This window comes from Podarcis liolepis (assembly GCF_965112155.1).
Source record: "Podarcis liolepis genome assembly, chromosome: 12".
NCBI classification, from domain to species: Eukaryota; Metazoa; Chordata; class Lepidosauria; order Squamata; family Lacertidae; genus Podarcis; species Podarcis liolepis.
Genome location: NC_139563.1, coordinates 6,983,147 through 6,999,812, shown reverse-complemented (window position 1 = coordinate 6,999,812; position 16,666 = coordinate 6,983,147). Strand labels below are relative to the sequence as shown.

Here is a 16,666-nt window from a genome sequence, read left to right as displayed (position 1 = left end):
TTTAAAGGTCAGCACCAACACTTTGAATTGTGCTTGGAAACATACTGGGAGCCAACGCAGATCTCTCAGGACTGGTGTTATGCGGTCCCAGCGACCACTCCCAGTCACCAGTCTAGCTGCCCCATTCTGGATTAATTGCAGTTTCTGGGTCACCTTCAAAGGTAGCCCCAAGTAGAGCGCATTGCAGTAGTCCAAGCGGGAGATAACTAGAGCATACACCACTCTGGCGAGACAGTCTGCGGGCAGGTAGGGTCTCAGCCAGGGTAGGAAACTGATTCATTGACCACTTTAATATTGTTGCTGAATGGTTAAACCAAATAAAATTTGGAGATCGATTTTGACCTACATTACAGGAAGCTAAGAATGCTTGTACCTTTATACCAGCTGACACCTGGCTTGGGCGCGCCTGTTACTCTACAGGCTAATTTGACAGTTTCACCAAGTTCAGCGGTACAGTCAGCCAGTTCTTCCTCAAACTCTGGCGGATCTGGAAGTGAACAGATTTAAAATAAGTGCTGGGAATCTGGATAAGGAAAAGCTGAAGAAGGGGAATATCAGCCAGTGGAGATGTGTGGACACAGTCATTTGTACTTACCCCAGACAGGGAGGCTGATGCGTTGCTGAATGCCACAGATTTCCTTCACCCAGGAGTTCTTGATGATGACGGTCCTGGCTTGAAACAGATACTTGCGGACTGAGTCTTCCCGCTCATGCCAAATCTCAAAGGCCCGGTCATCTCCTTCCACAAGATCATTCACGTCTATGTTTGGTAGCTGGGTAGTCAGAGGGCGATGTTAAAAGCCATTTGAAATATCTTCTCATTTATTGCAGAACATAAAGAGGCATAATAAAAAAATTCCTTCCAGTAGCACCTTAAAGACCAACTAAGTTAGTTCTTGGTATGAGCTTTCGTGTGCATGCACACTTCTTCAGATACCTGAAGCTCACACGAAAGCTCATACCAAGAACTAACTTAGTTGGTCTTTAAGGTGCTACTGGAAGGAATTTTTTTATTTTGACTATGGCAGACCAACACGGCTACCTATCTGTATAAAGAGGCATATCATCCATGAGGCCTCAAGCTCAATCTATGCACTAAGGACCTACAGGCGCATCAAGTCAGGGAAGTGATCAGGACTGAGACCACAGCATGTAGGAGTGGAGCTTTGATCCTTCCTTCTTTTGCAGTGGTCCTCTCCCTTAGCAATTAATGATAGTAAAAACAAATGAGCAAAAAAATGACCTTGTTTGCATCAATTAGATCTTTTTTTCTTTTACGATTGTATTTTTACTATTGCTGTAGAGGGACTTTTTTTTTTTAAGGATTGTATCAGGAGAGGGAAAGGGAGGGAAATTTTCACAAAAAACCATTAGTATTTTACTGCAAATTCCTCCTAATACAATGGTACATTGGGTTACAAACACCTCGGGTTACAAAAACTTCCGGTTACAGACTCCGTAAACCCGGAAGTAGTACCTTGGGTTAAGTAATAACTTTACCTCAGGATGAGAACAGAAATCGTGCGGCGGCAGTGGGAGGCCCCATTAGCTAAAGCGGTACCTCAGGTTAAGAATGGTTTCAGGTTAAGAATGGACCTCCGGAACGAATTAAGTTCGTAACGAGAGGTACCACTGTATACATGTTTGTTTGCAATTTTGCCTAAATACATATCTTTGCAAAGTAATTTCCCCTGAAATAAGGCATTTTGGTATGCTGTTTTCACTGATATATGCATTTTAATGCACAATTTACCTTAGTATTACATTTTTTCCTTCTTGCTTTTTTCTTTCTAGCTACTATGATATTTGAAATTAAATGCTACTGTAAAGAGCAATGCAATGTTTTCCTGGCAGACGGCTTGACCTGGGCAGGCAAAGGGAAAGGAAGTGGGAATCTTGTTGTCAAATAAAGAACCTAATGGTCAAACCTTCATCATATTCTTGAAGATGTAGCTGTAAGTATCTGTCTTGGTGTCTCGTTTGGGCTTGCAAACCAAGATATAATTCTTGAAGAGGAAGACATGTCTCTTGTGACCCTTCCAAGCCATTCTGGCACCAGGAGCGCCTTCCCAGACAATGAACTGGCCCTGGAAGGAAAAGCAAAATTTAGCCAAATTGGTCTTTTGCAGACCAGAACCCTTCTTCTCTGGGCAATTCAACTTGTGTTCCATGTAAAGTTTTATTTTGGTGCTTCTTTTTGTCCTCCAAAACTCCACCCTGCCCCTACATTCTGCAGCAGAGGCAAAACCCCCTTGATACTATTCTATTCATTGCAGGGATTTAGATCTCGCACCTTTTGCAGAAACCACAAGACAAGTAGCAACCAACTCAGTCTGAAAAAGATGAAAAGGTCTATGTCTTAAACTCAAGCAGGAACATTTGAGGTTCCCCTTATATACTGATGGTTACCTTCCACAAGACATTTTTCCTATGTGAGCATAGACAGAAAGTATATGCACTGCCTATATCATTAGGTGTCTGAATAGCACTCAAACATTTATTTGAGACCAAAAAAATGTAGTGACAAATAGATATAATAATGCATACATACTAATGTGCGTGCATGTGTTAGAAACACACCATCAATTGTGCTAATTTCAAAAATATAAGGCACTAGGTAAATAATGAAGTGTGTGTTATAAAAACAGAGCTCAGCCAAAAGGAGGGGGCATTTTTTTAAACCAAAAGCATTGTTTTCCTTTAGCAATTTTCAGGTGATAGCTTCATGAGTCATATTTTCAGGAAGCCCTCACTTTCAGTTGATTTTGCCGGCCTCAGTGACTATCTCTTATCACCAGAACTGACTGGCTATGTAGAATTGTGATATCATGACGGTCACTATATGATCCCTGATTGGCTGGAATTGCCCCTAAGATGAATCCAGTGGTTTTCAACCAGTGTGCTGTGGCACCCTGGGGTGCCTTGAATGGTGGTCAGGGGTGCCACAGGTAACACTGGCCTCTGTCCCTCTTTCCTTCCCTCTCTCTTCTGATGATCTTGCATCTCTGCCTCCCAAAGGCTTGTACAGCTGTTTGCTGCAACAGCCCTGGCTACAAGCTCCACAGGCGAACAGTGCCTCTGGGACTAGTCAGGGGGTGTTACTTCCCAGGAGATGAGGTGTCCTTGGAGTAAGCAAGCAAGCAGGCAAGGAAGACCCAACCAGCCCTTGCTGTTGGGAATGGACAGACAAGTCCCAGGCCCCTGTGGGGCAGTGTGAGGAGGCACCTCTCTCTGGGGTGGGGTTGGGTGGCTCAAAGACCAAGGGTGGCAGCAGCGGCTGCCCAAAGGACTCTCAAGGAAAGGGGAAAGGAGGCTGAGAGAACGCTCAACAAGTGTGATGGCCTGGGACTCAGGCTCGGACTCGGAATCAGAGGAGACTCCGTCTGCACCAGATCCTTTGCCTCAGGCATCATCTGAACCAAGTCTGGGGCCTGGTCCTGAAGAGTCCCAGTCTGCATAGGTTCCCCTGCAACAAACCCCAGCTGGGCCGAGTCAGGGGCCTGAGCCTGCCCTGGCTCCAGATGCGGGGATGACCTCGTTGCCTCCAGCTGGGCCATCACTTACAGCTGCTCCACTACCAGTTGGGTCAGGGGAGGCTGAGGCAGCCTCTGGGTCTAGTAACCCACGGACGTCTCCCGAGCTGCAGAGACTAAGGTCTGAGAGAAGGAGAGACCTGAGTACTCGCCTTCAGGCGAAACAGGGAGGTGAGTCACCAGGGGATCAGGACCAGCCGTTACCCTGACAAAGATAAAAGGCTGTCGGACCCCGCCCCAGGTTGTGGGAGCAACATTGCTGTATGCTAGATCCTGCCTGAGATCCTGTACCTGTCCTTGTCTGGTTTCCTGCCTTGGCCCTGTCGGACTGACTCCTAGCAGCACCTCCAGATTCTGGGACCGTGTTTCACGGGTTACCCCTGGCGCTCAGCTAAAGAGGGGAGGGTGTTCGAAAAGGGGTGAGAAGTTGCCACCGCTGCAGGCAAGGGGTGACATAACTGGGCTCCTGAGCCGCCATGGGTGCCACAGAAAGACTGTAGTTGGTCAAGGGAGCCATGGACTCAAAAAGGTTGAAAACCAAGAGTCGGTGGAAGAAGACTGGAAAAAGTTTAAAGACTATTTACAGAAATATTGTAAAATTAAGGAATGTTAGAAGAATGTTGGAACGAAGTGATATGGCTTTAGTAGAAAGGTTATAAGGAATTAAGTACAAATAGATTAATAGAGTATTAAAGGAAAAATAAGGTTGAAATGTGTTAAGATAATTATAGGATAGGAAACAGGGGAAGATGGAAAGGAATTGCTGAAATAATTAATAGAAGTGGAATACAAAAAGAGAGGTGTGAGGAGGTCGTGGAAATATGTGTGTCAGAGCTGCCCGAGGTCCCAGCTCACAAAGGACCAACGCCAGTTCGTTGTTATATACAAAAGTCTTTATTGAAGTTCAGTTTGTCTTTCACATCAACAGCGTGCAGCTCTACGTCTTAAACTCTAGACCGCCGAAGCTCCGTCTGAGTCTCCTCCCCCCTGAAACCAGTTTAAGATCCTAGCCTTGCTCCACCTCTTCCTCTGCTCTTTCCTCCTCTGGGTCCTCCTGTCAGCTGGGGTTCCCTCCTTCCTAGACTCTTCTGACGCTGAGTCCCCCGATTCTTCTCCCTGCCTCCGGCGGGCTTTAGGACCTGGTTCCCAATCCGGGCTTTCTGCTGTCCCGCGAGCCTGTACATTTGAACTTGGCGCGCGCCCAGCCACCAACCTTCCTCCGGACCGTTACACTGCTCTGGTCACTGCTTCCCCCTTCGGGGAGGCTAGCTGGACTTGACCTCCCCTCCGTTCCCCCACTCTCCGATGGAGGCGTGGTAAGTCTCGACTCATATTCTCTCCCTGCTGGAGGCGACGCTGGCTCTGACACCTGGGACCCTTCCCCCCCAATACGCTCTGGTGGGGAAGCTGGTCCTGATCTCCAGCTGCTGCTTTGGGAGTCCCCGCTGGCCCCCCTTGCTCTAACCATCGGCGCCTCCTTCTGGGAATCTTCTGATTCACTGGAGAGGCTCGTGGAATCTCTCGGATCACTGCTATATCCCCCTACGCTGCCCTCCGATTCTTCCCCTTCGCTCTCCATTTCCTCTCTCCCCTGTGCCTCTGTTCCTGAGGCCCTGACAATGTGAAAGAAAGTAAGATATTGAAATTTCCCCCCCTTTTCTTTTCTTTGTTGATGTGTTTTTAAATTGTTTTTGTTTTGTCTTGTTAGTTTAATGTTTTAGTGTAAGTGTAAGGTAGTGTCTTTGTATTGGAATGTATTGTTCTTTTCTTTGTTTTTTTTGTAGTGTTTAAATTGTTGTAAAAGCAACAAATATTATTTTAAAAAAAGGTTGAAAACCTCTGCACTAATCAAACCAGAAGCAATAATTAGAAAAGGGAGAATAGTGTCAAAGCAGCAGCAGATAGAGGAAGCAATAGTAGCAAGCGGGATTGAAAAAAAATGTGAACTTTCACATAATCTAGGAAATAACTGAAAAATAATTGCTTGATATAGGGTTGATTCACAAAGCAATGGGCATTAACCTTGTCAAAGCAAAGTGCTTAGAGCAATAATTAATATAAATCCAGCATCTTTGTTGGCTCAATGTGAGGAGCCAAAATATATAATAAACACAACTCTCTGATATCTATTAGACAAGATCAGAATGAGACTCTTTGCCTTCCAGTACCTGTCGGATGGGCTCCCCTAGGATTTCTAGGGTGCCTGGATAGTTCTCAATGAGCGACACGTGAAGGTTGTTTTCTGCTCGTCTGTTGAGGGCAGACACAATGGCGTAAGCCTGCTCCAGCAGAGCACAGTTTTGACTGTTCCTTGCTTTGTTCCGAATTAGCTCCTGCAAATACATAAAATTGCTCCTGCAATTAGCTCCTGCAAATACATAAAATACATAACCCAGAAATAGTACCTTGGGTTAAGAACTTTGCTTCAGGATGAGAACAGAAATTGTGCAGCGGTGGCGCGGTGGCAGTGGGAGGCCCATTAGCTAAAGTGGTACCTCAGGTTAAGAACTGTTTCAGGTTAAGAATGTACCTCCAGAACGAATTAAGTTTTTAACCCGGGGTACCACTGTATTAGAGATATGGGTGGCATTGTGGGTTAAACCACAGAGCCTAGGACCTGCTGATCAGAAGGTCGGCGGTTCAAATCCCCGCGATGGGGTGAGCTCCCGTTGCTCAGTCCCTGCTCCTGCCAACCTAGCAGTTCAAAAGCGCATCAAAGTGCAAGTAGATAAATAGGTACCACTCCGGCAGGAAGGTAAACAGCGTTTCCGTGCGCTTCTCTGGTTCGCCAGAAGCGGCTTAGTCATGCTAGCAACATGACCCGGAAGCTGTATGCCGACTCCCTCGGCCAATAAAGCGAGATGAGCGCCGCAACCCCAGAGTCGACCATGACTGGACCTAAGGGTCAGGGGTCCCTTTACCTTTACCTTTACCACTGTATTATAGACCAAAGTGCATGTCATGCATCACCTCAGCTTTGCCCACCAGCACCTTCTGGGAACCCCGCAAAACATCAAGAACATCATTGAAGCACACAGACAGAGAGACTCACCAGCACCACGCTAACCTGGTCTCCTCTGTGAGAAGTTTGCCACTCTTTCTGATCTGATTGTTAGCTTTGACACTTTTCCAGAATTACCTGGAAAGTTTCTATTGCTTATTAAATGTCGTGTTTCCTCCCACCTTGTGCCTTTGGCATATGGGTGACAATAGTGCTCCGTGCAAATTTTTCTCCTGAAAAGTGCTCTGTGACTCAAAACGTTTGGGAACTGCTAGGTCACGGTGTGGTGTTGATAATGCCAAGGTTTCAGGTTCAATCCCCAGATGGGACAGTTGCAAATTGCTGCATTGCAGGGAGTTGGACTAGGTGAGCCTCAGGCAGTGGCGTAGCGTGGGTTGTCAGCACCCGGGGCAAGGCAAGTAATTTGTGCCCCCTAACCCATGGATTTGCGCCCCCTAACCCGTGGATTTGTGCCCCCTAACCCCCAGATGTTGCGCCCGGTGCGGCCGGCCCCCCCTGCACCCCCCACGCTACGCCACTGGCCTCAGGGTCCCTTCCAACTCTACAAATCTATGATTCTATGAATTGACTGGTGCAGATTTGTTTGCTAGCTTTCCCTGTGGCAAAGAGAAAGCTTGCTATAAGAATGTAAGACAAGCCTGCTGGATCAGGCCAATGGTCCATCTAATTCGGCATCCTGATTGCACAGTGACCAACCTGATACCTATGGGAAGCCCAGAAACAGGTTCTGAGCATGAACAAACTTTGCCCTCTTGTGGTTTCCAGCAACTGGTATCTAGAACCACTACTGTCTCCAACTGTGGAGGCAAAGCATAGTCATCATGGCTAGTAGTCATCAATATCCTTTTCCTCCATTAATCTGTCTGTCAGGTGTGCGGGCTCTGTGACCAATAGGATTCTGCAGGACTGGGGCCTTCCTAGATTTGTTCTGAAGAGGAAAGGCGCAGCCACAGCAAACTGTCATGGTCCGGTTCACGGGTGATCAAAGTCTCCGCTGGGGACGTTGGGACCGTGGGCAAGATGGCAGGGTGGGAGCAGGAACGGGAGTCCAGAAGCCAGGAGTCAGAAAGTCAAGAGTCCAAGGGTCAGACAGCCAGGAGTCAAGAAGCCAAGGGTCCGAGGGTCAGGAAACAAGGAGTCACAAAGTCAAGGGTCCAAGGATCAAGAAGCAAGGAGTCAAACGCAGCAAGGCAGGGAACGTGTTGCTGTGGCAAAGAGCCGAAGGGAAAATGCTGACCTTATATCCCTTCCCGGCTCTTGCCACCAGGTGCTGTGAGTTACCAATCGGCCTCACCTGTGTGACCGCGCCTTGCCTCTTCAGAACAAACTTAGGAAGGCCCCAGTCCTGCAGAGTCCTATTTGTTAAGTTGTGGGTGAACATATCAGACGACACAGCGATTCTTCAAACAGCTCTTGTTTATTCACAGGCCAGAACAGAACTGAACTGAAGGGTTCAGCCAGCCTGCTTATATAGAGCTCCAGTACAACGTAACTGTAACAACTTTCTGTAACTATCCAATCACTGAACATCACTTTCGATCCCTTATTTGCATATGTGGACCTGAACTATCTACAGTATCCCCCTGCTGGCCCAGAGTGAGAACTTCAGTACATAACATTATTGGTCACAGGGCCTGGCTCCTGCACGCCTACCTGACACTGACTAATTTGTAAGGTTTCATTAATCTTACTGGTTTGCCCCTGGGAGTTGTTCAGGCCCCAGGAATTTGGTAAACTGACTTAGATTGTGATCAATGCTGAACCAGAAACAAGCTGGCGAGGACTAAATTATGAATAATCTCGGTGAAACCAAAATAATAAACAGGTGTCAAGTCAAGCTAAGAGAGAGAAATATTTGCCTACCCACACCCACACCCACCCGAAACAATGACACCAAGAATTAAAAGGAAATGCTCCTGACCTTAATTACAGTTTGATACTTCTGGATCCTGTTTATCGGTCTCTCTAGATAGTGCTGCAGAGGAAGCACTGGGGGTTGAGATGAGTCCGCAGAATATGTTCCCTCTATATATCGCTGCGCAAGGAAAAAAACAATGGTCAAGATTTTTCAGGCTGTCAGAACTCATACTGCCATTTAAAAGTCTTGGTTGCTTTGCAAACATCTGGCAAGCAGACAGCAAGAGAGAAAATGTATAAGATTAAATAGGTATAAGCTTCAGCAGATAAACAGATATCTAACTTGAATTCAACTTTGTTCTTTCATATCCCTGTATATTTTTTTATGCTATGCTGCAAGATTTGAAATTTTAAGCTTCTGTACTAATGTACTGATCAGTTGCAGTTTGTATGTATCTGACAGGGCCTTTGGTGTGAACAAAGAAACACAACAAGTTTACGGGCTTGTTGCAATAATGTGCAAGTGAAAATGAGCGTACACCTAGGTCAGTGGTGTCCAAACTTTTTTCAAAGAGGGCCAGATTTGATGAAGTGAAGGGCCGTGAGGGCCAACCAAAGTTGTTGTTGAGCTTTTTTTAGGATTTAAATTATTGAGGGTTTTTTAGGATTTTTACCCCAGGAAATGAACTGCCACAGGAGCCAGATTACACCAACCGGCAGGCTAGATTAGGCCCCCAAAATGGACTTTGGACATGCTTGGCATAGGTGAAGAATCCAGGCAGGTTTCAATGCAAAGATTAGTTGTTGTTGTTGTTTAGTCGTGTCCGACTCTTTGTGACCCCATGGACCAGAGCACGCCAGGCACTCCTGTCTTCCACTGCCTTCCGCAGTTGGGTCAAACTCATGCTGGTAGCTTCAAGAATACTGCCCAACCATCTCGTCCTCTGTCGTCCCCTTCTCCTTGTGCCCTCCATCTTTCCCAGCACCAGGGTCTTTTCCAGGGAGGCTTCTCTTGTCATGAGGTGGCCAAAGTATTGGAGCCTCAGCTTCACGATCTGTCCTTCCAGTGAGCACTTGGGGCTAATTTCCTTAAGAATGGATAGGTACTCAAACCTAAATCTGGTTTGAAGAATCCCTTGCCTGACAATTAAATTAATCCACCGATACTGTTATAATAGAGTTGTGCAGTGAATGGAGTTAATAGTACTGGACATGGGACAGCTATCCCAGCCATGAAGCTGAGTGGGGCTGAATAGGTCTACTGAACTACTCAAAAACATGACCCAGAAGTTAATCCCTATATATTCAACAGACGATACAATCAAATAGTCAACTGTGTTTCCCAGAGGAAATGGCGTGTATTATAGTAGCCAGCAATATTTACCTTATAGAACTCCTGAACAGTTTTGCTGACAACGACAGATTCAGCCTGTATTCGGCCCACCAGGTACTGGATGTACCTGTCAAATTCCCCCTCGTTCTTGATGAAGCACATTGCCACGTCGTCATCGGTGTCACATTTCTGAAGCTCTGGGAAGAATGTCCTGTGGGCGAAAGGGTCATGAAAGGCGGAAGGCCAAGGCCATAACAACCAAACTCTGGTTGGAATCATCCCAACCGACAGAATACACACAGGTGTTGTTTTTTACAGCAGTGCCGACATAAGCACAATACAGCTGCAAATTTATTCACTAACGAAATACTATTCTGCTTTTATTTCCAAAAGAAAACTCAAAGCAGCTAACCACAAATGGAAACGAAAGTTACAATATTCATAAAAATCCAGCCTTAAACTAACAGTACACAAGAACTTAAGAAAAACCTGGCTGGTGGATCAGGCGAAAGGTCCACGTAGTCCAGAATCCTGCTCCTACAGTGGCCAACCATATGCCTACAAGTAGGACCTAAGCACATAGGAGTCAACTCCTAGGGGCAGAGAGGCCTTCACCCCCTCCCCCAATAAAATATTTGAGGGGACCAGGGCCCCCAAAAGGTTGATGGCCATTGCCATTAAATGGTGTGTGTGCATCGTGTCATGTGATCAATTATACAGGGTGGGGCTTACTTGCCCCCCCCATATTTTATTCAAGTTGGCACCCCCGCTTGAGCACAACTGCACTGAGCCACAATGTGCTGGTTCCAAGGGTTAACCGTGCGGCGAGGTCAGAGTCCAGTCCGAGGTCGAGGGTGCGGTATGGAGGCTGACTGTCAAAGCTGAAGCAGGGTCCAAGGCAGGGAGTCGGGTGAGGTCAGGAGCTCCAGCAGAAGAGGAGGACAGGGTGCAGGCAGGAACTGGCTACCAACAATGTTGCTCCCGCAACCTGGGACTGGGGCTGGCTGGCTTTTATCTGCCCCGAGGCCTAGGGCGGCCCCGGTCCACAGGTGACTCGGCTCTCCTGGCCTGGAGGTGAGCAATCTCCTGCCGGAACTTAGTTCCCTCTGCTTCTCTGCCCTGAGCCTCTGCAGGAGAGGCTGGAGGGTTACCGGACCCAGAGGCAACCTCAGCTTCCCCTGACGGGGCTGAGAGTGGAGCACCTGCAGGCAATGGGTCCTCCATCACTTCAGGAGCCAGAGCAGACTCAGCTGGTGCCTGCACCTGAGGATCCAGCACAGGTGAGGACCCTGGACCCTTCAGGCTCAAGCCCCAGCCGCAGCTCAGCTGGTTCTGGAGGCGGGGACTCCTGTGCAGGCTGAGATTCCTCAGGTTCAGCCTCCGAGTCCAAATCCCAGGCCATCACACACAAAAGTTTCTTTCACTCCCCTCCAACATAGTGATGGATAAAACACTTTGCTTGGCTGGAAAGCTTGGACCCCGAGTGGTTTTCTGTTTGTCCAGCTGCTTGCCCCAGAGAAAATGCACTCTTTACCACTCTTCACCTCTGAATCAGAGCAAACATCAATCCATAGAAAACCCAGTTGACGTTTGCTCCAATTCAGCAGAGTTTTCCTGGGTGGAAGCAGCTGGACAAGCAGAAGTGTGGAATAACCCATAGTCTAGTCAGCCTCCACCAGAAGCCTGCCTTAAAAAGCCAAGTCTTCACAGAGCAATAAAAACAGAGAAGGAAGCTGGAGGGTTTCACAGGGAAGAGTCCCATCGATGTATTGATTTGGTTTTTAAAAAATCATATGTAACATTTCCCTGAGTCTCCAAATTGCCTCCTCCCAAAGTGGCTGGTCCTCTAGAACAGTGTTTCCCAACCTTGGGCCTCCAGCTGTTTTTGAACTACAATTCCCATCATCCCTGACCACTGGTCTTGCTAGCTAGGGATGATGGGAGTTGTAGTCCAAAAACAGCTGGAGGCCCTAGGTTGGGAAACACTGCTCTAGAAAAAGGCCTATCAGTTCAGACATTCACTGCTAGCTGGGCCTCTATCTCACTGACCATGCCGTCCCCCAGTTATACATACATGGAATGGAAGTGGGTAATGTCGGTGATGTTCCTGAAGATGATGAGCTTCTGACTGGAAAGAGCCACAGGGACGACAGGGCAGGTCTCGGTGAACTGAATGTGGTGTGTCTGGAGGAACTCTAGGTCCTTGACAAACTCCTCCTCGGTGTTCAGCAAGTCTTGAATAATGAGGCTGGTGGAAAGAGAAAATAGGTGAATACATTAGTAGCTCCAGTTCCAGCCCATAAAATGGTGCCTTCTACCATAACTAACATCTGGGAAGGAGAGTTGGCAGGAAACTGGTGTAGTGCCCCAGTCTGGATGGAGAGCACAATCTGGGTTGTATCCCGCACTAGCCAGAGTAGACCCATTGAAATTAATGGGCATGACTGGTTTAGGTCCATTCATTTCAATGGGTGTTAGAACTTCGTTGGACACAGCCCTCTGGAATGGCTCCAAGACTGGTTTTTAATTCAGAATAAAAGTGGAGAGTTCATGGATAACAGCCCCACCCGTAGAGACAAATGGAATTGGACCTCTCTTACAGGAAGGACCTTCGTGAAGTGCCCACCTCAGCCTCTTTTTATATTCATCCTCTGAAACTGATTCTCCATGGAACTCTGGAACCTCTGGAATGCCCCACTCAGCAGACAGCTAAAAATAATAAAGGGAATAAAATTTAAGATCTGGTCATTTCTGCATCTACTAGTTCTCCTCTCTTCCTCCGATAGTCCAACACCATATCACCCTTCCTCCTCAAAGAGGTTGGGGCGATGTCAGTGGCGTAGGGTGGGTTGTCAGCACCCGGGGTAAGGCAAGTAATTTGCGCCCCCTAACCTGTGGATTTGCGCCCCCTAACCCGTGGATTTGCGCCCCCTAACCCCCAGATGTCGCGCCCGGTGCGGCCGCCCCCCCCTGCACCCCCCACGCTACGCCACTGGGCGATGTACAATACAGTCAGATAAATTGTTTACACAACTTTGGCTTAGAATCATAGAATCATAGAGTTGGAAGAGACCACAAGGGCCATCGAGTCCAACCCCCTGCCAAGCAGGAAACACCATCAGAGCACTCCTGACATATGGTTGTCAAGCCTCTGCTTAAACACCTCCAAAAGAAGGAGACTCCACCACACTCCTTGGCAGCAAATTCCACTGTCAAACAGCTCTTACTGTCAGGAAGTTCTTCCTAATGTTTAGGTAGAATCTTCTTTCTTGTAGTTTGGATCCATTGCTCCGTGTCCGCTTCTCTGGAGCAGCAGAAAACAACCTTTCTCCCTCCTCTATGTGACATCCTTTTATATATTTGAACATGGCTATCATATCACCCCTTAACCTCCTCTTGTCCAGGCTAAACATGCCCAGCTCCCTTAGCCGTTCCTCATAAGGCATCGTTTCCAGGCCTTTGACCATTTTGGTTGCCCTCCTCTGGACACGTTCCAGTTTGTCAGTGTCCTTCTTGAATTGTGGTGCCCAGAACTGGACACAGTACTCCAGGTGAGGTCTGACCAGAGCAGAATACAGTGGCACTATTACTTCCCTTGATCTAGATGCTATACTCCTATTGATGCAGCCCAGAATTGCATTGGCTTTTTTAGCTGCCGCGTCACACTGTTGGCTCATGTCAAGTTTGTGGTCAACCAAGACTCCTAGATCCTTTGTCTGCATGTCCCTGAGGAAATCTCAAGCAAAAGAAATCTGATGTTGGAGAACCCAAACATGGATGCTTCTCACCTTTAACCTCTTATCCAGATAGGCAGGAGAAACCCAACCTTGCCTGGATGGGTTGGACTTGGTGGGCTTGGTCCTCACTAGCCATTTCAGAGGATGAGCCGAATCCAGGACTTCCACGTATTGTCCTTCCTTCAGGCTGATGGTTTCACGATCAGCACCCATGGGCAGGTAGTCTGCTGTAACCATGTAGATGTCAAAAATCTGTAGGAAGACGGTATATATTTCAGTATATATTTTTATAGGAAAAGGACACCAATTTGCAGAAAGCCTACTTGATATTCAGATCACATCCACACCATACATTTAAACTACATGGCTCCCGCTCCCCCCGCCAAAGAGTCCTGGGAACTATAGTTTGCCCTCCACAGGGCTACAGTTCCCAGCACCTTTTACAAACTACAGGTGCCAGGATTTTGGGGGAGAAGCCATGTGCTATCAATGTGCAGTGTTGATGTGACGTTAGAGAGACTGACTGCCACAACCAACTGCTTCTAGCTGCATCTAGAATTACAGAGAGTATCAGTTTGGTCTACTGGACTCAGCAATTGATTAAATCCCACCCAGGCAAGGATTGGCTAGATCAGTGGTTCCCAACCTTTTCCCTCAAGTGAAAATTACTGGTGGTCTTTGTGGACCACTTATCAATGTTTCTGCTTGTTGCAGCAATGTGCAGCGCTAGATGCTGTAAAAAATAAGTAGGAACATTTACTACAAACCCTTCCACTAGATGGTAATTTGGCTAATCCCAAATTTGCTTTTACTGGAATGAAATACATGGCAGTGCGAGAGGGTTACCAAAAGCAATAGTGGTCTGAATGTCCATAGGCTGCCTACTTCTAGTCAAAATGGTATCTATCTTCCAGCCACAGATCAACATCACCTAAAATTTTACACTAGAGTTACTATCTTATGATCGGGAGCTCTTTCTATTGCAAATCAATTTTCACCTCAAACGTACTCCATCCAACCAGTTTCTCAAGCCCGAAATCAGTCTTCCAAATTACCTCAAGGAATGAAGAACACACCTTTATGAACAGGTGGTAGAAAGTCTGTACTAGGAATGTACACCTGTAAGGCAAACTGGCTTCATTTGGGATTAGTGGGGAAGAAGAAGAAGAGGAAGAAGAGTTTGGATTTGACATCCCGCTTTATCAATACCCTAAGGAGTCTCAAAGCGGCTAACATTCTCCTTTCCCTTCCTCCCCCACAACAAACACTCTGTGAGGTGAGTGGGGCTGAGAGACTTCAGAGAAGTGTGACTAGCCCAAGGTCACCCAGCAGCTGCATGTGGAGGAGCGGAGATGCGAACCCGGTTCCCCAGATTACGAGTCTACTGCTCTTAACCACTACACCACATTTGGTTGACCCATTATATTATTCCTGTGGAGCAGTCCAAAGGTATCAGCTCTCTGGGCCCAACACCAATTGCAATGCTAGTTTGAGATACAATGCTGTAGTTGCCTTTTTATATTCTGGGGAACTCATGGAATGTTCTGCGCTGAATCACTCTTCCTTGGGCATTCATCCAGTTCACTTATGCAAATATTATACCTCTCCCCTTGCATCCCCCTCATCTGATTCAGAGGAAGACTCCTGAGCAGTTGAGGAAGGCCTGGACCTGCCGTGTCGTGGGGATGGAGATGGCGTTTTTGATTCATCGTCACTGTCGGCTCCAGGTACTTGAAGTGTAGCTGAAGTGGAAACATGAACAATTAAAATACACTCCTAGCAAATAATTGCTTTGTTTTGTGAAAAAGCATGCTTCTGTTCATTCATTTAATTTATACCCTACTTCCCAAGTCCTCAAGGGAACATGCACTATAAAGCAATCAAATGCCTTTAAATCAATTAAAAACGCCAAACTAGCCACAGTGAAATCAAATCCAGAAACAGCAACATAAAGACTAGTCTAAATCTTCCAGTCTGAATACTTGGCTGATGTTGGATGTGGCTGTTAATTACTGTTGTGACTAGTCCCAACCTCCTCTTTCCTAAATGCCAATTCTGAGATTTCCACACTAGCATTTTGAAATTTGCGTAGGAAAGTGTCTGAAAAAGGTCCAATGGGACGCCTTTGATAGGGACCAATAAACATGAGCTAGTCTGGCATGTATGCTTCTGTCTCAGACTGAAAACTGACTGTCAACATGCTCAGACAAGCTGTTACCTTGACTAATCTTTGCAGATACCATTTCTGTGATCTGCGATGTCAGTTTCTGGAGGAATTCCTCAGTCCCAACCTCAGCAAGTGAAATGTGGCTCCGACCAGCTTCACCTTCCATAAGTTCCCCTGTCAAAGAAGAGTGAGGTACTTAAGCCGTAAAGTCATAAGAACATAGGAAGCTGTTTATACCCATCTCAATCAGTAGTGTCTGCTATAACTAGGGCTCAATAACTTTAACACCCACCCACCCTCCAAAAATAAGCTCAATAACTTTTTCTGGATTTTCACTTCTGGGAACCCTAGCAATGAATGCCAGAGACTCTATAAAGGAGGGAAGCAAACACAGACACAATTCATGATTGACATAAATGCGTGGTGAGTCCCCCCCCCCCCCCCAATAAAGACACATGACACAGTTATTAAGGTTAATGGGCTAAATAAGGCCACAACGTATTACAGGTTACAGGTGATGAGTGGTATTGGCTTAGGCACTACCGAGAAGGCCCTCTGCCTCGTTCCCTGTAACTTGGCTTCTCGCAGCGAGGGAACTGCCAGAAGGCCCTCGGAGCTGGACCTCAGTGTCCGGGCAGAACGATGGGGGTGGAGACGCTCCTTCAGGTATACTGGACCGGGGCCATTTAGGGCTTGAAAGTTCAGCACCAACACTTTGAATTGTGCTTGGAAATGTACTGGGAGCCAGTGTTGGTCTTTCAAGACCAGTGTTATATGGTCTCAGCGGCCGCTCCCAGTGTGAAAACATTTTTACCATCCTTCCCACCTTTTATGGCGTATTTTTCCTAAGACATCTGTACTTCAGTATAGATGCCAGGATACAAGATGTACAAGCCTTGCAAGAGGTATGAATGGTGCACAGGTGCATAAATCAAAGCAATCACTTCAAAATACTTGCAAGCAGGAATCAGAAAGGGTGGAATCCTGCAGGGCGGTATTTTGAAATGAGAATCCTTA

General features: G+C 46.9%; 1 protein-coding gene across 50 annotated transcripts in view; it reads right to left on the bottom strand.

Moving 5' to 3' along the window:
* The window catches only part of OBSCN (obscurin, cytoskeletal calmodulin and titin-interacting RhoGEF), a 281,685-nt gene that overhangs the window by 82,407 nt on the left and 182,612 nt on the right, over positions 1-16,666 (bottom strand). For all 50 annotated transcript variants that reach the window (XM_083466412.1, XM_083466407.1, XM_083466411.1 and 47 more), the window contains 11 exons: positions 15,701-15,823; positions 15,085-15,224; positions 13,534-13,734; positions 12,372-12,454; positions 11,820-11,993; positions 9,797-9,956; positions 8,477-8,590; positions 5,702-5,866; positions 1,929-2,087; positions 596-773; positions 374-487 (listed from right to left, as the gene is read on the bottom strand). In XM_083466412.1, coding sequence (XP_083322538.1) covers positions 374-487; positions 596-773; positions 1,929-2,087; positions 5,702-5,866; positions 8,477-8,590; positions 9,797-9,956; positions 11,820-11,993; positions 12,372-12,454; positions 13,534-13,734; positions 15,085-15,224; positions 15,701-15,823 — 1,611 coding nt within the window. The remainder of the gene's footprint in view (positions 1-373; positions 488-595; positions 774-1,928; positions 2,088-5,701; positions 5,867-8,476; positions 8,591-9,796; positions 9,957-11,819; positions 11,994-12,371; positions 12,455-13,533; positions 13,735-15,084; positions 15,225-15,700; positions 15,824-16,666) is intronic.